The 24207-nt window shown below is 39.9% G+C and overlaps 2 protein-coding genes across 29 annotated transcripts in view; one reads left to right on the top strand and one right to left on the bottom strand.

Moving 5' to 3' along the window:
• The window catches only part of AAGAB (alpha and gamma adaptin binding protein), a 59894-nt gene extending 55667 nt beyond the window's left edge, over window positions 1-4227 (bottom strand). The window contains exon 1 of one of the 5 annotated variants that reach the window (XM_055362704.2): window positions 4170-4227. Coding sequence is in view for 2 of the 5 variants with exons in the window: in XM_031002509.3 (XP_030858369.1) it covers window positions 3592-3664 (73 nt within the window). In the remaining 3 variants the exon portion in view is untranslated. The other 4 variants (XM_031002509.3, XM_055362702.2, XM_063698646.1 and 1 more) reach the window with 4 other exon arrangements.
• The window catches only part of IQCH (IQ motif containing H), a 247006-nt gene continuing 226612 nt past the window's right edge, over window positions 3814-24207 (top strand). For 17 of the 24 annotated variants that reach the window (XM_031002514.3, XM_031002515.3, XM_031002516.3 and 14 more), the window contains exons 1-3: window positions 3814-3980; window positions 10320-10442; window positions 12172-12266. In XM_031002514.3, coding sequence (XP_030858374.3) covers window positions 3930-3980; window positions 10320-10442; window positions 12172-12266 — 269 coding nt within the window. In that variant the 5' untranslated portion in view covers window positions 3814-3929. The remainder of the gene's footprint in view (window positions 3981-10319; window positions 10443-12171; window positions 12267-24207) is intronic. The other 7 variants (XM_055362700.2, XM_031002519.3, XM_055362694.2 and 4 more) reach the window with 1 other exon arrangement.

Consider the following 24207-nt stretch of genomic DNA (forward strand, 5'->3'; position numbering starts at 1 on the left):
GAGGGCAGTAGCACCATCACAACTCACTACAGCCTCGATCTCCCAGGCTCAAGCAATCCTCCCACCTCAGCCTCCCAAGGAGCTAGGACGACAGGCACATACCATTATGCCCGGCTAATTTGTTAACATTTTTATTTTTATTTTGTAGAGACTAGGTCTCCCTATGTTGCCCAGGCTGGTCTTGAACTCCTGTGCTCAAGTGATCCTCCCGTCCTGGCCTCCCACAGTGTTGGAATTCCAAGCATGCACCACTGCATTTGGACTGTTTTAAGAATAATTCTAATAAGCTGTTATTTGGTTATATTTCCCACTGGTGGTTAAAAGCACTAAGATAGATCAGATGTCCAAAGAAAGAGAAATTGGAGAACCCTAAAGGTTTCTCTCGCTGATACATGAAGTAGAACCAAACTTTCCCAAAAAGGTAGATCCAATTCAACCCAAAACTATTCTACGGCCTAATATCACCAAACACTTGACAAAATATTATGCGGGCTGCATCTCTTACCTCAAAATTAGAGTCAACCTGTGATTAATTTAATCCCAGCTTTAATTACAGTCAAAGAATGAATGCTCAGCAAATACTTCATTTTAACGCTATCCACTGCTACCCTATTCACAACCTTGGAAGAAATGATAAGCCCTCTTTCATGGTTCACTTTTCCTTATTCAAGTAATCTGCTCACTAGCGGTTCTTCTTTTATTTTTTACTACATGACAGTAACGAGTTGCAATGGAAAGGTCATCTGATTTTAACCCGAACCGGAATTATCTAAGAGCATTTTATATACAGAGATAAAATGGATTATTTTACAGAATTAATTTTACCCCCAATAATGCTAATACACTTTACAGAAGTACAATGTTACTATTTGCTAACTACAGGTAATCAGCTACTTCAAGGCAGTGACCATGTTTGCTGATTGGGATCATTAAAGCACACAACAGAGCACCATAGCATTTAGAATAATTAATATTCCTGAGATTGTCTTGAAAAGACTTCCATGTATCGCTAATAGGATTCCTAATGCATGTAAGTCTTTTGGAAAGTTAGTTACATCTTTAAGAATCTAGAGCAAATTCTGGTTTACTCACTAGATGGATATATGTGAGAAACTAATTTTTGATAAATCTGAGGATAAGAACTGTGTATTTAAAAAACTTTAAAAAACAGAAATAATTGTGTATCAAATGTAATTACAATTATTTCTTTTTAAGAAACTGCAGGCCGGGCGTGGTGGCTCACGCCTGTAATCCCAGCACTTTGGGAGGCCGAGGCGGGCGGATCACGAGGTCAGGAGATCGAGACCATCCTGGCTAACATGGTGAAACCCCGTCTCTACTAAAAATACAAAAAAAAATTAGCCGGGCGTGGTGGCGGGCGCCTGTAGTCCCAGCTACTCGGGAGGCTGAGGCAGGAGAATGGCGTGAACCCAGGAGGCGGAGCTTGCAGTGAGCTGAGATTGCGCCACTGCACTCCAGCCTGGGCGACAGAGCCAGACTCCCTCTCAAAAAAAAAAAAAAAAAAGAAACTGCAATGGAAAAAAAGACTGGAAAGAAACGTTAGCAGTATTTGTAGTTGCGTAATGAGACTATGGCTATTTTCTTTTCTCTGTATGTTAAGTTTTACTTAGTATGCACTAGTTTTACAATGAAACAATTAAAGAAAAAAGAGGAAGGAAGGAAGAAAAGAAGGAAGAAAGGAGGGAAGGGAGGAAATGGGAAGGAGCACTGCTTAAAGGTAAGAAAATGGCCTAATTAGACCAGTTAGTTACCACTTAGTTAAATACTATAATTAAGCTTTTACCCTAGCAAGGAACTTTCTAAGTGATCACAAATGATAACTAAGTCATATAATATCTGCACTGAAGGGACATCTTACCTAATTCTGTCATTTGACAGGTGTAGCAAAGAAATTATAATTATACAATGCTTTACAGTTTACAAAGTGTGTTCAAAATGTCACATCATCTGTCCTTCAAATACTCCTGAAATAGGCTCATATGCCCCATTTTAAGGATCAGGAAATTGAGGGTTACAGAGATAGTAATGTGCCTTAATAATAATGTCTATGATTTATCAAATGTTTACTATGTGCCAGACTCGGGGATAAGCACAATCCTGTGAAAATTATCCCTATTTTATAGATAGAAGGTGAAGGGGCCGGGCACGGTGGTGACTCACACCTGTAATCCCAGCACTTTGGGTGGCCAAGGCAGGCAGATCACTTGAGCACAGGAGTTCCAGACCAGCCTGGGCAACATGGCCAAACCCCGTATGACGGGGGGGGGGGGGGGGGGGGGCAATTATCCGGGCGTGGTGGCACCCACCTGTAGTCCCAGATACTTGGGAGGCTGAGGTAGGGGGATGGCTTGAGCCCAGGAGGCAGAGGTTGCAGTGAGCCGAGATAACGCCACTGCACTACAGCCTGGGCAGCAGAGTGAGACCCTATCTCAAAACAAAAATAAAAAAAAGGAGAGAAAAGAGAAAGTGAAGGGTAGCCAGGCACAGTGGCTCACGCCTGTAATCTCAGCACTTAGGGAGGCCAAGACAGGAGGATCACTTGAAACCACGAGTTGGAGACCAGCCTGAGCAACATAGCAAGACTCTGGCTCTACAAAAAATAAAAAAATTAGCCAGGGTTCGTGGTGTGAGCCTGCAGTCCCAGTTACTCGGGAGACTGAGGCAGGAGGATCGCTTGAGCCCAGGAGTTCGAGGCTGAAGTGAGCTATGATCGCATCACTGCGCTCCAGCCCGGGCGACAGAGCAAGATCCCGTCTCTTTTAAAAAAAAAAAAAAAAGAAAGAAAAGAAGGAAGGAATGTAGGTAGGTTAGGTGACTTGCTCGAGATCATACAGCTAAGTCACTGCTCTGATTCTAAGCCATACACTTAAAACAGAAGTCTTGAGTTACCTATAATTCAACTTCACAGAACCCTTTAGTAGAGTTGGCTTATGATCCAGTCCCATGTTCTCTCTTTTAAGAGTTAGTAAGTCTGACAGCCATTATGAGGGTCTATAAGCAAAAGCACTAGCCCAATCATACCCAAAAACTCATGTTGGCGGAGAGCCCATGCCTCAGAAGAAAGGCGTGAATAACTAGAGTGGAGGGGACAAAGCTAACAAGTCTTATAATGTACACATTAAGAAGCAGAATAAACTTCAGAGTAAATACGCAGAATAAACTTCAGAATTCAGAGTAAACACTCTCTTCCGGAGCAGCAAGGATAGCAACATCACGATATCAACAATTCCAGCACCTTACACTCCTGTAACCTAGCGCAATTTCCGGAGAGCCTTCAGGTTCATCTCAACGGATCCTCGCAAAAACCTGTGGGCTGGGCTGGGCAGAGCGGGAAATCAGTCTCACTTTACACAGGAAGCCGAAAGGAACGCCGAAGAAGGCCGGGTGGGCAGAAAAGCACGAGATTAAGAGCTAGGGGCAGCCACCTGGGGAGACTGGGCGCCTCCACTGACTGGAGGAAGAACGCAGGGCCCGCGGCGGGGACAAGGCCCAGAGAGGCCGTGGTGCTGGGTCCGTCGCCCGCCGAGGCTCAGGGGCCTTGGAGGTCGGCCCAGGCGCCTATCTACTCACGTTGGACCAGCTGGTCTCCAGAGAAGGCGGAGGAGCAGCTGGTGACCAACGCACAGGGTACGCCAGCAGCCATAGCTGCGCTCGCGAGCCGGTTCCGTCAGGCAGCCGCTTCCGCCTTGGGCTGCACCACGGCCGCCGGCGCGAGGGGGAGACAGGCCGGAGAGGGCGTTCTCGGAATGACCAGGCTGGCCTGACCCCGCCCCTAGACCCCCTTCCGCTCCCAGCGTGGAACAGGCCAGGTCGCGCGCGGTGTTGCCATGGGGACGAGCGGCTCCCGCTGAAGGTTTCCGTGCTTGGAAACCGCGCCTCCGTGGAGGTAGCCGTTCCCTGACCTAGCCATGGCACAGAACACTGAAAACCACGACCCTGTCGGATCCATCTTAATCCAGGTGGGAAAGGGGCTTCCCCCGGCCCTGCCCTGCCCAGCCGCGCCACTTCCGAGCGAGGTCCCGCGCGCCGATTCACCGACGCTCACCCATTTGGTGCGCCGCCCCTAGACTCCCTCCAACTCGCGAGAGGCTCCCAAAAATGCCCACCCAGACCTTCCCCCACGGCCCAGCACACTCCCGGTGACTTACCCTGTAGGTTACGCCCCAGAAGCACGACTTTCTGCCTCTGGGAAAACTCTAAAACCGTTCACCCGGAACCTTTACTTCAGAAAAATTAACCTCACGCTGAGGCATCATTTTTAAATGTTACATTCTGAAAAGTTTGAACCCATGACGTCGGGAGTGGAGGAGAGACAAATCGGACACTCTAGGAGGTGATAAGAAATTTGGAGACAAATTGAAATATGTGAATTGCTTTTCTTAAACACCCCAGTTTTTTAGATCTAAATGTTCCTCGTTGGAGAACACACAGAAAAATCAAGATAACTTGGAATGAAAAAATGTGACATTTAAAAACTTAGTGAAAGACGTTTTTAATTTGAGAGGGGAAATGTCAAGAAAGTCTTGTCCAATACAGCTCAATTTGTAATAGTTGCACTCAGATGTTTCTGAAATGATTATGGCATTTTGTTTTCACATTTATGTGAGGTAACTTTAAGATATTTCCACATATGTCATCGGTTTTAACTATCACATATATAATAGCTGCATTTGACTAAGTCTTGAAGTCATTTGTCTAAGGTCACTCTGTGAGGACTGTCACTCAGTTGGTCTGAAGTGGGTCTTACTCGTCAAAGGGATCTAACTTTTCTGGCAGAATTTTGATCTCTTACCTCCCATCTAGGAGAGACTTCCCTAAATGTACCTTTTCCCAAATACAAGCCCCTGAACTCACCAATTTCATAGACTTCCCCATTAAGAATCATACCTAATCTTACCTGATCTTTTCTCACCCTCACTTTCACCATCACGCAGCAATGAGTTTAGCCAAACTGCGAAGTCTGAGGGAACAGTCCCCAAAAAACTGCCCTAACTTCAACACTCACTACCTGCAAGTTCAGGGGTCCCCAGAACCACCTCACTTCAGACCAGCTGGGTACAAACTTAGGGGCCCCATCACCACCCTCACATTCAATGATTCACTAGAACTATTCGCAGAGCTCAGGGAAGTGCTGTGCTCACATCTCCAGTTTTATTATAGTGAAAGCATATAAATTAATCAGCCAAGGGAAGAGATGAATAGGACAGAGTCCAGGAGGGGTCCAAACATAGAGCTTTTGGTCATCTTATCCCTGTGGAGTCATGGAGGTCATTACCTGCATTACTTCCTCCCAGCCACAATATGTGACAATATGCATAGAATATTGCAACTAGAGAAGCTTATCTGAGGCTTTGATGTCCAGAGTTTTTACTGGGGCTCAATCTCACACTGCCCTTGTGGTTGACCATTAATCTCCAGCCCCTCCTGAATACTTTTAGTCTCCCACTGCTCCAGAGGTCTGAGCTGATACAGCGTGGATCAAAACACCCATTATAAATCATGTTGATAGACTGTCTGGTGGCCAAAGCCCACAGACAAAGACACTTCTGTCAGGCAGGACATCCCAGGCGCCTAGAGATCACCTCCCAGTAGCCAGGAGCAAAGACTGGACCCCTCTTTGGGTAAGGTTAATTCTTTGCTGCACATACCCACTCTTTTTATAGATTCCAAATAATTAGAACAATAATGGAGACTCTTACCTAGGATACAACATTATAGTAATAGATAACTGTTGACACTGACTTGTGAGATGGGTCAGAAGAGCTAATAGTCATATCCATGTTGATCTGCACCCCTACTTGTTTAAAAGGATTCCTGTGGACATATCAAGTAAAGGGCTGTGTAGAGGAAGAGAGCCTACCTGTTAACCAGATTATTAAGACTGATTCCTGTATAGTATAAAATCCTATTCTCTACATGTAGAGTATGTATAGGGAGGAAATTTGGAAGACTTTCCCTACTTTCTCAGTGAATCCTGAGAATGTGTGAGTATGTAGCACCACCCAACTGTGCCAACGTGGATTCCACTTCTACTTGGGGCTATGATTTATTTCCCTCAGACAGGCTACCAATAATTAGTGTGTCTAGTGGAAAGCACTTGATAGAGAGTCAGAATACTGAGATCTGACCATGACTTTGACAGTCTCACAAGTAGTGACTTTTGAGCTAGGCACTCATCTCTCTGGACCTCACTTTCCTCTTACATAGGACATATAGTTTGGATTAGGTTCACTTCTGACTCTAAATTGTCCCAATTTCCCCAGGCTACATCATTTACTGTAAAAGTAGACTTCCTTTGTTGTTAGCCTAGGCAATCAAATTGTTTCTGGCAAGTCAGTGAGTGAGTGAGTGTGTGTGTGCAATAGACTGTAAAGCAGAGGTACTTTAAATTTCTACTTGCTTCACCCTAATATGGTCAGTTATGTCTGTGTATCAGTCAGATGTATTAAACAGCTTTTTAGACCAGTGGTTCTCAAAGGTGTTGTAAGTATTATTTTTTAGCTCCAGTTTACAGAAGACCCTTAAGTACAAAGAAGTAAAGCATCTTGGCCATTGTAATACATCCAGTATGTATTGATCCTTAAATAGGCTATGGCATGTTCATGAAGTAATCTTGAAGAAGTGTGGTAGTGACTCTGGGAAGTTTCCAATCATGCTTTGTAAATCTTAGAAGCTTTGTTTTTATGCTTCATTAAAATGTGGCATATTCTTAATATATCTTTATAAATGCTTGCTTGACCCAAATATTAAACATGTTTGTGTAACAAATATTACCTGATCTTATGATTCAAAATTAGCTTTTTAATTAAAATCCAACAATTGTGTGTTAACACAAAAATCCAACAATTGTGTGTTAACAATGATCTTGGAAATATGGGAGCTCAATTGACAGTTTGCTATTTTCATTCTTTCTGATTGTGTCTGATTTGTCAGGTGCATACAATATAAAAATGAATGAAGTTGGCCAGGCGTGGTGGCTCATGCCTGTAATCCCAGCACTTTGGGAGGCTGAGGCGGGTGAATCACTTGAGGTCAGGAATTCAAGACCAGCCTGGCCAACATGGCAAAACCCCGTCTCTACTAAAAAATACAAAAATTAGCTAGGCGTGGTGGCAGGCACCTGTAATCCCAGCTACTTGGGAGGCTGAGGCAAGGAGAATTACTTGAACCTGGGAGGTGGAGGGTGCAGTGAGCCGAGATTGCACCAGTACACTCCAACACAGCAAGCAGCACAGCGAGACTCTGTGTCAAAAAAAAAAAAAAAAAAAAGGCCAAGCGCGGTGGCTCATGCCTGTAATCCCAGCACTTTAGGAGGCCGAGGCGGGAGGATCACCTGAGGTCAGAAGTTCGTACACCAGCCTGGACAACATGGTGAAACCCCGTCTCTACTAAAAATACAAAAATTAGCCGAGCATGGTGGCAGGCTCTTATAATCCCAGCTACTCAGGAGACTGAGGCAGGAGAATCACTTGAACCCGGGAGGTGGAGGTTGCAGTGAGCCAAGATCGCGCCATTGCACTCCAGCCTGGGGGACAAGAGCGAGACTTCATCTCAAAAAAAAAAAAAAAAAGAATGAAGTTAAAGATAATTGAGGTGATGAGAATGACTCAGCCAAACTCTAGCAGAGATGAAGAAAATGGAATTTTATATTGCTTTTGACAATATAGAGTCTGGTTTCATGGCTCTTGTAAAGTCTAGAGCAAATCTTTGCTGCATTAAATCTTTCAAGGGCTTCTTATTAAGTAGCTGTGTCTCCAAATTGTCAAAATAATAATCTTTCTCCAAGTAGAAAATTTATGGAAAACAAGGTGTTTGATGATCACAGAGATGATGGATGATATGTAAAATTTCAATATGGTAGATTGGATCTATCTGAAGAAAGAACAGAGATTTAGAACTCAAATCTCTTTTTCTACCCGTCTGGTGGAACTTTTTCTATAGTATTTGTCTCTATTGCAATTATACAAACAGATGAGTGGTTGTTAAGAGGGGAGGAGAAAATATCTAGCAAGAAAAGGAAAAACTCTTGAGAAAGATTAGGGAGCAAGTTATTCAATTAACATTTACGTAAATTCAATTAACATTTACAGGGTATTAGTTATAGTGTAAGGAGTTTCACTAGGTTTTACAATTCAGAAGAGAATTAACATTTGTTCAGTGCCCTCCTATGTGCTTAACACTATACAAAGTACTTATATTTTTACTCATTTTATTCTTGCCACTGTTCTGAGATAGCTATTATTATTCCCATTTTACAGATGAGAACACTAAGCCTCTAAGAGGCTACGTAACTTTCCCAAGTTCAGTTTAGTAAAGAAGGAAGCAGGATTCCAGTTCATATCTGTCAGCACCAAAGCCTATATTGATTCATTTTCATACATATTACCTCATTTTCATTCAACAGTTTTAAGTAGGGTAATTCTTTTTTATCCTGGACAAAGAAATTAGAAATTCAGAAAATTTGGATGTATATGGAAATTGTGTGACTAGTAAGTGATAGAGCTAGACATTATATTCAGCTGCCTTTTATTGAGTTCTTGCTATGTACCAAGCCTATTACATACTATCTCACAACACTATGATGAAATATCATTGTCCACACAAGGCAGGTGAAAAAAAAACAAACCTTTGATACAGTTTTTACTCCCTCCAGTAGTTGATAGACATAATTACAGAAAGATACATGGAGCTACAGATACTAGAAGAGGGAAAGTCAGTACTTTCAAAGGAGGAACCAAAAAATGCAGGCCTAGAAAGGGCCTTGCCCTTGAACTGCCTCTCTGTACTTTCCAAATGTCTTCAGACAATAGATGGCAAATCAGCTTGCAGCAGTAATTTGGACAAAACAATAGAAAGAAGTATATCTTTATCTTTAGTGCTTACAAGCAAGCAGTAGGTGTATTCAGATTTCAATCTGTGAGCTCTGAAGGCCTTACATGACAATTTGTGAAGAGTACAAATGACCAGATGTGTCTGCCAGACTGTGATGCCCATCAGTGAAAAGATGTAAATTCTGATCTTTTGAATAATTGGCTCCATGTGAACATTTGAGATTAATCAGTAATGCAGGCTGGATCAGTGTTCAGTCCAGTTATACTAACAGAGAAAAAGTAACTTCTTCAAAATGCCTTTAGCAACCCAATTTGCAGATTGTTATTGGTGTGATTATTGCTGAAACAGGTGTTGGGTTCATAAATTTGCATAACAAAATGTTTTTCTTGTGGCAGCAGCCCATACAATAATTGGTGCCATCTGTATTTATCTGAAGTTTGGTTTCTAATATGAATGCAGAGAATCTTGTGCTTTCAAATTTCATAGGGCCCATTTTATTCTGAGGGTGCCTGATGTTGGAGAGAAGTCCATCATTTCCAAGGAAAATACAAATTGAAGGAAAAATGTTAATAACATATGTTCCTTTTTCTTCAGGGATTATTTTCATTTCTCACTACATAAAACAAAATCAAGGTCAAACACCTACCAAACTCCTTCTTCAGAGCAGTAAGTGGGGAAGACCCAGCCTGGAATGGAAAACCAACAGGCACTGACAACACATTTACAATAGTCTTTTCAAAGACATTGCTTCTGCTACAACTTCTTTGCTGGAAGTTTTTTGTTTTCTTTCCTCTTAACCAATCTGTAGAAATTGGAGTCTGGCACAAACCTCTTATCATCTCTGACTGAGCTCTTACCACTTAAGAAAGTAGAAACTGTTTGAGTTGCAGTGTTATCTTAAATCTATTTCTCATGGGAGAAGGAAAAACAGAAATAATATGAAAGCGTAATTTTTCACAATCTGAGAGACAATAATAGCGCATTCTCAATAAAGAATGCCTTAGAACCAGGCCAGGCATGGTGGCTCATGCCTGTAATCCCAGCACTTTGGGAGGCCGAGGTGGGCAGATCATGGGGACAGTAGTTTGAGACCAGCCTGACCAACATGGTGAAAGCCCGTCTCTACTAAAAATACAAAAATTAGCCGGGTGTGGTGGCACGCACCTGTAATCCCAGCTACTCAGGAGGCTGAGGCAGGAGAATCGCTTGAACCTGGGAGGCGGAGGTTGCAGTGAGCCTAGATCACACCATTGTATTCCAGCCTGAGCAAGAGTGAAATTCCACCTCAAAAAAAAAAAAAAAAAGAAAGCCTTACAACCGTAAAAGTGGTCCTTTTCAATGAATACCATAAAATCAGCTTTGTGTCTCTACCAATTCAAGTACATTGCAAACCTTTAAGATAAATAACTGCTATAGGTGGACTATGTGTGGATTATTTCAATATTTTTCATTTTTTATACCTATAGATCCATGAAGACCTTTATCAGTTAAAGGAAAAATTAACAGAATTCTCATCTGAGGAAAAAGGAGAGACTCTAGACATTCAGAGTCTTGAAACAGCAATCAAAAGGACTGAAGTGGGGTTAAGAGTAAGTAGAGCTTTAGATATTAAATAAAATACTGGAAGGAGACAAAGCATCCTCTAGAACAAAGGAATTGCAGTTCTCATAGAGTCCTGCATAATTCTGTAACAAAGCTGAATTTAGGGCAGTCGTCAGCATTCTTGTTTTGTTATTTGTTCTCATAATTATTAACTGATTGATTTATATTCTGTCATATTTCACAAAGAATTTAAGTAGGTTAAATGTAAGATTATGCAGTGACAACTCCTAAAATGTGGTTTTATAAAAATAACTTGGAGTATGAAAAATAATTACTATTACTTGATCTTAGCCAAAAGGCCAAGAAGTGATGAAAAATAATTACTGTCAATCCAACAATATGCCTGACCAATATATTGCAGATTTTCTGGAATTTACTGAGATTCTGAAAGAGAAGAGTTGGCTGGGCACAGTAGTGCAGGCCTGTAATCCAAGCACTTTGGGAGGCCAAGGCAGGCAGGTCACTTGAGCCCAGGAGTTTGAGATCAGCTTGGGCAACATGGCGAAACCCTGTCTCTACAAAAATTTTTTTAAAAATTAGCCAGGCGTGGTGGCACACGCCTGTAGTCCCAGCTACTCAGGAGGCTGAGGTGGGAGGATCGCTTGAGCCCAGGAAGTTGAGGCTGCAGTAAGCCTTGATTTCCCCACTGCATTTCAGCCTCGGCTACAGAGTGAGACTCTGTCTCAAAAAAAAAAAGTATATAAAAAATAAGAGTTGACTTTCCCCTAATAGCCTAAATATTTTGAGCTATTCGTTTTTGTAACGTTATAATCAAATGGGTAAAACTAAAGAAATATACCAATATTGGGCCAGAGAAATAAAGTAGATAGGAACTTCATCATTACAAACAGATCTAAGGTCGGGGAGAATCCAGTCTTTGGACCAGGATAATATTCATTTATGAAACAAGCTAATGGGGTCCATCTTCCATCAATCTCCACCTTCTATACCTCTTATTTTCAGTGTCTCTGCTCTTGATTCAGACTTCTAATCTACTATGTTATCTGCTTCATCTCTCAGCTCCCAAGGCTGTGAGAAATGTGGTATATTTTGTAGCACATCATTGTCATATTACCTGATGGTGAGAGGGATGGACCCAGCTGGAGTCTTTGGGTTGGCTCATTTAAATAATGTTACCGAAAGACCAAATGCTTTCTTTGGATGCTTGCTTGAAGTCCCTGTAAAAAAAAGACATTACTCAATGTCTGTATTGCCTAGTAGATTTACCTGGCTAAAAATGCATTGACTATTGTGCACAATTTTACTTGTAAAGAGTGCCATACAGGCTGGGCAATATAGGGAAACCCTGTCTTTTTACAAAAAATAAAAAAATTAGCCAGGCGTGGTGGCATGTGCCTGTGGTCCCAGCCGCTCAGGAGGCTGAGGTGGAAGGATTGCTTAAGCCTTGGAGGCTGAGGCTGCAGTGAGACATCACACCACTGCCCTCCAGCCTGGGCAACAGAGCAAGACCCTATCTAAAAAAAAAAAAAAAAGTGTACCACAGGTCACTCAAGCTTTGAGTCTCAGTTTATTATGCTGGGGTGGTTGAAGTAATTTGGCCTTGAGATGCCTAATGATACCTTAGGCACGTAATAATACATAGCATGTTGTGGTTTTGGCTTAATTACAGGATTCAGAGTATTAACCTAATGAAGTAAATTAGCTGAGTATCTTAAGTCCACAATAATTGCCTAAACTTTGACATTTCTGTAACAGATTCACATTGAGAAGTATTTAAATGTTGTAAACCAGAATGTATTAACGACTTCTGTTAATGATGAGAGCTTATATACTCCCCAGGCTTCCAAATGGTAAGTAAAATAGCCATTTAGAGCCCAAAGTAAATAAAATTGAGAAATAACTTTTCTCACTCAAGTGAGATGACTATAAAACATAGGCAACATTTTCTTGGCTTTGTTAACATCCTTTCTATTAATTCTAGTAGAGATTTTGCATAAGAAGTTAATGGTAGATCAAGTACAGTGAACATTGTTCAGGTGAGGGATACATTAAAACCAAGACTACACCATTAACAGTATATACATGGAACAGAATTGTACTTGTACCCCTCAAGTTTATGCAGATTAAAAAAAAATAAGTTAATGGTAGAATTTGGACTTCAATGAAGTGATTATAGATTATTTCTATTGAGTTCTAATGCTTGACACCATAACAGTTATTTCAATGTCCTGGGCTTTGCTGTTACTCTTTGTTATTGTTATTTTATAGTGAAAGGTATCTAAAATTTAACTTTTAAAGGAAACATTTTAATGCAAATCAGTTTTCACACTATTTAGATCACCTGGTACTTTATGGTTTTTAGAATGTCTTATGTGCTTGATTATACAGATAATTTTGGTATCCAGGGTAAACAAAACAAAAATAAAACTTGCTTGAAATATCTATTATGTGCATCCTAAGAGATGATTTATTAAAATTAGAATTGAGTTAAAAATAAGTGACCTTGCCTTATCTTTGGACTTTTTACACACAGGCCTCCTGAATTTGAATGAGTGTAGATTAAGCTTTTGTACTAAACTTAAAAAATCCTGTAGCCCTTATTTGTGTTTTATATATGCACCCAGCGTAAATGAAAAATATTAGGCAGTGAAGTAAAGTTTCATAAACAGTGCACAAGAAGTCAAGGAAAGCTGTAGACATAGCCAAGTCAGTACTAGGGAGCAGAGCTTTGGGTGTACATTGGACCTGTCTCCCTTTCCCTACATGAAGGCAGTGCCACAGGCATCCATCATCCTTTGGTAGAGGCAGCCCTTTCCTGGTCTCCCTATTGTTACCTGGACCTCCTTGCAGACATAAACATCTGTCATCTTTGTATTCAACACAGTTTCATCCCTACTGCCTGCAAGGCACTTGTATTAGTTATCTATTGTATAAGAAATCACTCATGTAGTAGTTTAGAACAACAAATACTTACAGTTTTTATGGGTCAGGAATCTGGGCACAGGTGAGCTAAGTGCATCTGCCTCAGGGTCTCTCACAGGCTGCAATATAAGTATTGACTGGGGCAATCTCATCTGAAAACTTGACAGTGGGTGGAAGGACAGGGAAAGATCTGCTTCCAAGCTCACTCATATAGTTACTGGCAGGCCTTTGATCCTCACTATGTGGGTCTCTCTTAAGCTGCCTAGTATTTCTACAGCATGGCAGCTGGTGACCCAAAAGAGATCCAGAGAGTGGAAAAGAGTGCCCTAGATGGAAGCCACAGTCATTTTGTAACCTAATCTCAGAACTGGTATCACATCTACTCTGTTCTGTTGTTAGAAGTGAGCCAGTAGGTTTAGCCCACATTCAAAGAGAAGGGATTATACAAGGGCATGAATACCAGGGGGTAGGGATCATTGGGGGCCATCTAGGAGGCCAAATACCACTGTACTCCTCTATTTATCTTCATGATCCAGCTATGTTCGCTCACTCACTCTCTCTCTCTCTCCCTCCTCCTTCTGTCCCTTTCTCTCTCCCTCCCCTACCATATGTATATATATATACAAGAGAGCCTACCAAGGCAAAGTTCAGTGCCTATATAGTTGGCAGCCAAGAGGCCTATAGCAGATAGAGAAGGTGTGTCATCAAAGGATCAAGCATACAAGCAGCAAGTAAGAAAGCCTCAGAATGGAAGGGGTGGGGAAAAGCAAACAGGAGAAGAGCTGTCACCAATTCTAATGAAAGAATCCAATACTCAAGTTCTACTGTCTCTGTCTTCCTCTTTATCCTTTCATCTTGACAGAGAACCAGGAGTCTGGACTGTAGATTTTCAGGTTATGATAGCTGAAAAGAGCTACCTAGGTAGCAATTGCAGCTACAGAGAACAAAACAGAAAGTATCTGGCAGAAATCTTTTCTTACACAGTTCTCTTTTGCCAAGGAGTGCCTTTGCTCCTTACTAAGGTCTGGAAGAGTGAAGGAAGACATTGACTGGGGCACGGAGTTAGTTCCCAGAAGTGGTACTTGGATCATATCTTTCCTATTCAGTACAGTAGTATAATCATTGGCCTTCTTACCAGGAAGATGGGGAGCCTGTCAAGTTTGTATGGGCCCTATAAACCTGGAGGAGTGGCATGAGCATCTCTCAGTCCTAGCTGTGAATGTGTAGGGCTAAAGTGGCATGCCATCAGAAATGAAATGAGATGGGACAAGGTTAAACAAAAAAACTGGAGAAAAATCCAAACTGGGTCTTCAAAGTAAACAAGCAGGTCCTGAGAGTCAAAATGAAAGTCATAGCGTGTGACTCAGTAGATGGGAATATATAGAAACAAGAGAATCCCAGAGATGGGAGACTATGGCCCGTGACTGACATTTTCTCTGCTCCCAATCATACCTGGTTCTGCACTTGCCCCAAGACACTGTCATGAATAGACTTGGCTTCAGAGTCTGGCATGAACTGCTAGGAGATTATATCCAAAGCAGGTTACAGAGCCCAGAATTTCTTCAAGTTCTCATGCCTAGAAGGAGGAGATGGGACAATTCATTGCATTTTTCTTCTAAGGTTCCTTAACAAAGTCCTTAGAATATCCAAGTAGGAAGGTGTTTTTCATTTACCAATGGCACGACTCACTGAAGAGTGGGCTGCTTAATCACAATCTTGATCAGGGGGTCAAAGAGGAGACTTAACTTTCCCTAAGTTTTGAATTGGGACAGAAGCAGGACCTGGCCTTTTATTGACATAGCCATTGGTCAAAGGATTTGGGCATATATTCATAATATGTGTATTATTATTTATAAATTATATATTTTTATTATATATAGTGAATACATTATAATATGTACCAACATATAAATTTTTAGTAAGATAAAGATGAAATAAGTATTTTTAAAAATTTTTTAAATTGTATGAATAGCACAAACCTTTTAGTTCTTGCTAATAGTGTTCATTAACTATAATGTTCTGGTTGCTTAATCTTGTTAATTATGATGGCTTTATACTGGCTGTAATTAATATCTCAAGACATCATACTCGGCTGGGTGCGGTGACTCACACCTGTAATCCCAGCATTTTGGGAGGCCAAGGCGGGCGGATCACGAGGTCAGGAGATCGAGACCATCCTGGGTAACACAGTGAAACCCCGTCTCTACTAAAAATACAAAAAAAAATTAGCCAGGTGTGGTGGCAGGTGCCTGTAGTCCCAACTACTCAGGAGGCTGAGGCAGGAGAATGGCGTGAACCCGGGAGGCAGAGCTTGCAGTGAGCCGAGATTGTGCCACTGCACTCCAGCCTGGGCGACAGAGCGAGACTGTCTAAAAAAAAAAAAAAAAAAAAAAAGACGTCATACTCTATACTTAGGTGAGGTTCAGCATTGATGATAGGTATAAGTCCATAATTTCAGTTAGTCTTCTAGATAATTTTTAAGTTTTGGGATTTTTTTGGCTGACCTTTCTTAAGTTAGATTGGATCATCATCATTTTTACTTTCTAATATGGGTGAAAAAAAAAGCTCATGCTAAGAGTAAAAATGTCAACTCTCATTTTCTTGTTCATGGATGCTTATTATCTTGAAAATACAGTGTGCTTTTTGCAGAAAGCCTTAAGACACGTACGTTTTTTCAGTCTTAGCACACTTGAACTTAAATGACACAATTCATAAACCCACTGCATGAGTAAACTGCAGTCCATTCTAATGCGCTGACAGCAGACGCACCAGTGCTGTTCCACTGTTTTGTGGTTTGGAGCCTCCATTCTCAGGTTGCCTCCAAAGCTGCAAGGGACGTTACCACATGAGGGATCGAGTGACAGGCTGAATATTGAATGGTAGTACAGAGTAATTTCTTATTTATTTCTTTTTTAATATAAATAGAAGTTCTTATACTTTCCTCACATGACCAATGGCATCATTTTATGTGTCACCTGGGATGTGGGTACTCTATTTGAGAGACAACAGGTCTAGAGTGATGGTTCTCAAACTTTTATTTGCAGTTTTCTTTCACTGGCTCTCAGGGGGGCATCCTAGCATCTGCATTTTAGCAAACATTCTTGGTATTTGTAATGCAGATGATTTGTCCTCGGAATCTCTGGGATGAGCATGACTGCCTGGAGCCAATATATTTTTGGACATGTAGAGGGCCTTTCTCTGTATGATTGAGAGCTTGGTCCTGGAAATTCTACTACCCGGTTGCTATGAAGGATTGGAGTGCCTCTTGCACTGGGATTGAGCTAGGACCAGAACCCGGCAGTCAGGCTAGCAGGAACTGCCAATGCCTGCTCAAACTGTGAGGCTGATTGAGTATCAGAGGCCAAAAGTCCCAGGGCAGCAACTCCTTCTGAGAGGGGAGGCATATAATGACTGCAGATCTGTTTGTTCCTTTGACAGCAGAGCACAGTTCCTATGAGTAACTGAGAATCAACATTGTTTAGATATGGGGCTTCACTTTATCTATGGAAACCCAGGAAATAGAGTTAATTCCAAATGAATACTATCCCTGGACACACCTTTAAAAAGGTTTTAGAACAGATATGCAATAATGATCATTTTCATTGTCATCCTTATCAAGATCTTCATCATCATCATTAATATTTTCATAACACCCTTGACAGTTTGCAAAGGACTTTCTTTAAACTTACGAGGTAAATGTTTACTCTTTCCTTTTAAAGATGAGGAAACTGAGGCTCAGAGAGGTTATGTAAACCAGTCCTAGATCACATGCATAATCACTGATGAGGCTCAAGTCCTAATCAGATATCTACAACCTAGCACTCTTTTGCTCCATAACTGCCTGAAAATCAGAAAGCCTAATTGTCACAAAAGATAGTTTTCCTTTTTAGCCAGCATTGCTTAAGGGAAAATCTGGTAGTTTTGTCTGGTAGAGACAAACCAGTAGGTACACAAAGTGGTGATAACGAATGCCAGCAAATGCAAGATTCTCCTAGCAGTAATCTTAAAACAATGATAAGGACGTTGTCAAAAGAGCTCAAAGTGCTTTTGTATTGTTTTCAAAATAGGTTTCACTGTTATCCACACTTTGGCAATGATTTTTCTTTTATGTCAAAGGATAGTTCCTCCTCTTACCATTGCTGGCTTTCACAAATTTTATTGCTTGTAATATCTGCTCACACTGTTCTTAATGACCATGCTTTGCTTATTGACACTGGGAGGGTGACTGCCATCTGTACCAGCACTATCAGAACTGCACAGAAATCTTCATTTTATGTTCGCTCTGTTGTGCTACTATTTAGGAAAAAAAAAAGAAAAGAAACAAGAACAAAGCAAGAAATAGTGAGAAAAAGTGAGGGGAAGAGGTTTTTTGTTCAATGGTGAGTGTAGATTAGAAGGTGCATTGTCATTCAATTATTGAAACACCATGGATCCTATCTATTCTGGGCTGTTCCAGTGCAGTTATATACGATGTGACTACATTCTAGTCACAGAGAGAGAGGAGAGAGGAGAGAGGGAGAAAGCATGCATAACAAGATGTTAACACGTGGTAATCTATGTGAGGGGCATTCGCATGCTCACTGTTCTTTCCATTTTTCTTTGGGTTTGAAACTTTTTAAAACAAAAAAACAAACTTTTAAAACAGAATTATAAAATAAAACATACCAACAAACTGGAAAAACATTTGCAACAGATATGACACAAAAATTGCTAAGATTTTTAAATACAAAGTACACTTGCTAAAAAAAAAAAAAAAAACCAACAGTTGATATAGACAGAAGGGCATCAACAGACCACTCACAGAGATGGAAATGCAAGTAATCAGTAAGCATGTGGAAAGTGTTTAATGCCACTGGTAACTGATGAAACACAAATGAAACAAAAGTGCCTCATCTTACAGATAAACCAGAGAAATGCAAATCAAACAATATATTACTATTTTTTCTTTAAAAATAAGGAAAACAAATTAAACCACCATAATACTCAGTGCTAATGAAGGTACAGCAAAATGGGCATACTTTTATCCTGCTGGTGGAAGTGTAAATTAGCACAAAGTTTTCTTCATTCAGTTTATTATTTCATTGATACATAATAGTTGTATATATTTTCAAGGTACATGGGATAATTTGATACCTTCTTATAATGTGTAAAGATCAAATCAAGGTAATTGGATTTTCCATTACCTTAAATACTTATTTTTTCTTTAAGCTAGAAACATGCAAATTATCTTCTAGCTATTTTGAAATGTACAGTAGAGTAGTGTTAACTATAGTCACCCTATTGATCTGTAAAACCTAGGTTTTATTTCTTCTCTCTAACTGTATATTAAACCCATTAATCAACCTCTCTTCAACCACCCCTCGTCCCTCTCCTCCTTGCCTCTGGTAACCACCAATCTACTCTCCATATTCATGAGATCCACTTTTTTTTTTTTTTTAGCTCCCACATGTGAGAACGTGAGATATATTTGTCTTTCTGTACTTGACTTATTTCACTCAACATAATGACCTCTAGTTCCATCCATGTTGCTGTGAATGTCAGGATTCCTTTGTTTTTTATGGTTAAATAATATTCCATTGTGTATATATACCACATTTTCTTTATCCATTCATCCATTGATGGGCACTTAGGTTGATTCCAAGTTTTGTTTATTGTGTATAATGTTGCAATAAACATGGGACTGGAAATCTCTCTTCAATATACTGGTTTCCTTTCTTTTCGATATATACCCAGTAGTGGGATGGCTGGGTCTTATGGTAGTTCTATTTTTAGTTTTTTGAGGCACCTCCATACTGTTTTCCATAGTGGGTATACTTTGCTGAATTCATTAATCAGTTCTAACAGTTTTTGGTGGTGTCTTTAGGTTTTTCTGAATATAAGATCATGTTGTCTATGAACAAAGCTAATTTGACTTCTTCCTTTCCAATTTGGATGCCTTTATTTCTTTCTCTTGCCTAATTGCTCTGGCCAGGATTTCCAGTATTATATGGAATAAACGTTGTGAAAGTGGGCATCCTTGTCTTATTCCAGATCCTAGAGGAAAGGCATCCAGTTTCTCCCTGTTTAGTATGATGTTGGCTATGGGTTTGTCATATATGGCATTTATTATTTTCAGGTATGTTCCTTCTATATCCAGTTTGCTGAAGGTTTTTTATCGTGAAGGGATACTGTGGTTTGTATGGCTCCACCAAGTCTCATGTTGAAAGTTGATCCCCAGTGTTAGAGGTGGAACCTGATGGAAGGTGTTTGGGTTGTGGGGGTGGATCCATCATGAATGGATTGGTGCCATTCTCATGGGAGTGAGTGAATTCTACTCTTAGTCTCCATGGGAACTGGTTGAAAAGAGACAGGCACCTCTTCCTCTCTCTTGCTGCTTCTCTCACCCTGTGATCTCTATGTACTGGCTCCCCTTACCTTCTACCATGAATGGAAGCAGCTTGAAGCCCTGACCAGAAGCAGATGCTAGCACTATGTTTCTTTTACAGTCTGCAGAACCATGAGCCAAATAAATCTGTTTTTAAAGAAATTACCCAGCTTCAGGCATTCCTTTATAGCAACACAAACAGAATAAGACAAGGGTTGCTGAATTTTATCAGATGCCTTTTAGCATCTATTGGAATGATCATATGGTTTTTTGTTCTTGATTCTGTTAAAGTGATGTATCACATTGATTGATTTGACTGTGTTAAATCATCCTTGTGTCCCTGAGATGAATCTCACTTGAAGTCTCACTCTGTTGCCCAGGCTGCAGTGCAGTCGTGCAATCTTGGCTCACTGCAACCTCCACCTTCTGGATTCAAGCAATTCTCCTGCCTCAGCCTCCCAAGTAGCTGGGACTACAGGCACGCACCACCGTGCCTGGCTAATTTTTTGTGTTTTTAGTAGAGACAGGGTTTCACCATGCTGGGCAGGCTGGTCTCGAACTCCTGACGTTGTGATCCGCCCAGCTTGGCCTCCCAAAGTGCTGAGATTACAGGTGTGAGCCACCACGCCCAGCCTATGGTGAATGATCTTTTAAATGTATTGTTGAATTTGGTTTGCTAGGATTTTGTTGAAGATTTTTGCATCTATATTTATGAGTGGTATTGGCCTATAGTTTTCTTTTTTTTGTTGTTGTATCCTCATCTGGTTTTGGTATCAGCATAATGCTGGCCTCATACAATGAGTTTGAAATTTCCTTCTCTTCATTTTTTTTGAAGAGTTTCAGTAGAATTGGTGTTAGTTATTCTTTAAGTGGTTGATAGGTAGAAATCAGCAGTGAAGCCATCAAATCATTGGTTTTTCTTAGATAGGAAACTTTTTGTCATGGCTTTGATCTCTTTACTCCTTATTGGTTTGTTGAGGCTTTCTATTTCTTTATGGTTCAATCTTGGTAGGTTGTAAGTGTCCAGGAATTTATCTGTTCCTTCTAGATTTTCCAAATTGTTGGGATATAGTTGTTCATAATAGTCTGTAATAATTCTTTGTATTTCTGTGGTCTCAATTGTTATGTCTCCTTTTTTGTTTCTGATTTTATTTATTTGGGTTTTATCTCTTTTTTTCTTAGTCTAGCTAAAGGTTTGTTGATTGTCTTTATCTTTTCAAAAAACCACCTTTTAATTTTGTTGATCTTCTGTATGTTTTTTTCTCAATTTCATTTATTTCTGCTCTAGTCTTTATTATTTTTTACCTTTTATTAATTTGGGGTTTGGTGTGTTCTTGCTTTTCTAATTCCTGGAGGTGCATCATTAGGTTGTGTATTTGAAGTTTTTATACTTTTTGATGTAGGCATTTATTGTTGTAAACTTTCCTCTTAGGACTGCTTTTTCACTGCCCCGTAATTTTAGTATGTTGTATTTCCATTTTCATTTGTTTCAAGAAATTTAAATTTCCTTTTAAATTTCTTTATTGACTGTCATTCAGAAGCATATTGTTTAGTTTCCATGTGTTTCTGTAGTTTCCAAGGTTCCTCTTGTTATTGATTTCTAGTTTTATCTCATTGTAGTTAGAAAAAAATACTTAATATGGTTTCTACTTTTTAAAATTTGTTGAGATGTGTTTTGTGGCCTAAGATATGATTTCTAAGAATGTTCTCTATTCTGGAGAACGTTCCATGTGCTGATAAAATAGAATGTGTATTCTATAGCAGTTGGGTGAAATGTCCTATAAATGTCAGTTAGACCTGTCTGGTCTAGTATGTAGTTTAACTTGAAAGTTATTGCTGATTTTCTGACTGGATGATCTGTCCCTTACTGAAAGTGGGGTGCTAAAGTCCCTTACTATTATTGTGTTGCAATCTATCTCTCTCTTTTGGCTCTGTTACAATATTTGCCTTATATACTTGGGTGCTCCAATGTTGCGTGCATACACACTTACGCTTGTTCTATCTACTTGCTGAATTGACTCCTTTAATGATATAATGACCTTCTTTGACTCTTTTTACAGTCTTTGACTTGTAGTCCATTTTATCTATGTATAATTACTCCTCTTTTTGAGTTTCCAGTTGCATAGAATATCAACTCCATATCTTTTCTTTCAGTCTATGTCTTTATAGTTGAGGTGGGTTTCTTGCAGGCAGCATATAGTTAGGTCTTGTTTCTTTTATCCATTCAGCCACACTGTGTTTTTTAATTAGAGAACTAAATCCATTTACATTCAGTCTTATTATTGCTAAATAAAGACTCTTACCATTTTTATTGCTTGTTTTCTGGTTGTTTTGTAAATTCTCTCTTCCTTTCTTACTGTCTTTCATTGTGGTTAAATTATTTTTCTCTGGTAGTATGTTTTAATTCATTGCTTTTTTATTTATTTTTAATTAATTTATTTTTTGGAGACAGGGTCTCTCTCTGTCGCCCAGGCTGGAGTGCAGTGTTGCAATCTTGGCTCACTGCAACCTCCACCTCCCAGGTTCAGGCAATTCTCCTGCCTCAGCCTGCTGAGTGGCTGGGATTACAGGCGCCTGCCACCATGCCTGGCTAATTTTTGTATTTTTAGTAGAGACAGGGTTTCACCATGTTGCCAGGCTGGTCTCAAACTCCTGACCTCAAGTGATTTGCCTGCCTCAGCCTCCCAAAGTGCTGAGATTACAGGCACGAGCCACCATGCCTGGCCTGAGCCACCATGCCCAGCCCACTGCTTTTTATTTCTAATGTATCTATTATAGTTTTTTGCATTGTGATTCCCATGAAGATTATAAAAACATCTTCTAGATATAATAAGTTATTTTAAAGAGATAATGTTATCTTAGATCACTAAAAAAGAATAGAAACAAAGAAAAAACTTTTAAAAAACTCTACACTTTAAGTCCATTCCCCATACATTTTGACTTTTTTTGGTCTCACCTTACATAGTTTTATATTGCCTATCTTTTAACAGGTTGCTGTAGCTATTACTGTTTTTAATAGATTTATATTATAGGCTTCATACTTGAGTTTGAGTAGGTGTTACACCACAGAGTATTAGTGTATTCTGAGGTTGTTTATGTACTTAATTTTACCCGTGAGTTTTTTTACCTTCCAATGTTTTCTCTTTGCATATTCGTGACTTTTTTCTTTCAGACTGAATAACTCCCATTAGCATTTGATGTAACATGGGTCTGGTGGTGGTGGTGAATTCACTCAGCTTTTGTCTGTCTGGGAAAGACTTTATCTTAGCATATTTGAAGGATACCTCTGATGGATACAGTATTCTTCGAAGGCAGCTTTTTTCTTTCAGCACTTTGAAAATGTTTTCACATTCTCTCTTGGCTTATATCGTTTCCATTGAGAAGTCGTTTGCCAGATTAATTAGAGCTCCTTTATGTGCTATTTGCTTCTTTTCTCTTGCTGTTTTCAGGATCTTCTCTTTGTCCTTGACCTTTGAGAGTTTGATTAGTATATGTTGGGATGGTCTTATTTGGGTTGAATCTATTTGGTGTTCTCTGCCCTTCCTGTACCTGGATATTTCTGTCTTTCTAAAGTTTTCAAAAGTTTTCTGTTATTGTTTCTTTAAATAAGCTTTCTACCCCTTACTCTTCTTCAACTCTCTCTTGAACATCAATAATTTTTAGATTTGGTCTTCTGAGAGAATTTTCTATATCTTGTAGGTGATCTTCATTCCTTTTTATATTTTTCTTCTCTGACTGTGTGTTCTCAAATAGCCTGTCCTGAAGTTCACTGATTCTTTCTTCTGCTTTATCCATTCTGCTGTTGAGAGCCTCTAGTGAATTTTTTAGTTCAGCAAATATATTTCAACATTTCTGTCTGGTTTTATTTTTATTATTTCAACTCTTTGTTAAATTTCTTTGATAAATTTCTTAATTGATTTTCTGTGTTATCTTGGTGATCACTGAGTTTCCTTATAATTGCTATTTTGTTCTTGGTCAGAGAGCTCGCATATCAACATCTCACTAAGGTCAGTCACTGGTTCCTTGCTTTGTTCATTTTGGGGAAGTCATGGTTCCTTGTTTGCTGTTGATGTGCCTGTATGTCTGTTTCTTTGCATTAAAGGATTAGTTATTTATTCCAGTCTTCTCTCTCTGGCTTGTTTTGGTTTTTAATGGATATGCTTGCTTTTTTCTTGGTAATTTTTGAATATCTTTTTTTCCCCCACTAGGTTGCTGTCTCCTTTTTGGCACTAGATGGCAACTTAAGCCCGGATTTGTGTCAAATCTAATAAAGGATCAGAATGTTGCCTGTCCCAAATGGAAGAGGTCCCAAAGGGGATATTCTGGCAATGTGGGTCAGCTGGCCAAGGGTTTGTGCCAAGGGGACCTGTGGAACATACTTTCTACAGCATGGTACTGCCACTCTGATTTGGTGTCTCCTTTGGCCTAGTTACAGAGCAGAATATCTAGGGTTGGGATGGTTGTCTCACCTCCCCACTTTGTCTCTGGCTGTCCTCAGGGATATT

This window comes from Gorilla gorilla, chromosome 16 (assembly GCF_029281585.2).
Source record: "Gorilla gorilla gorilla isolate KB3781 chromosome 16, NHGRI_mGorGor1-v2.1_pri, whole genome shotgun sequence".
NCBI lineage: Eukaryota > Metazoa > Chordata > Mammalia > Primates > Hominidae > Gorilla > Gorilla gorilla.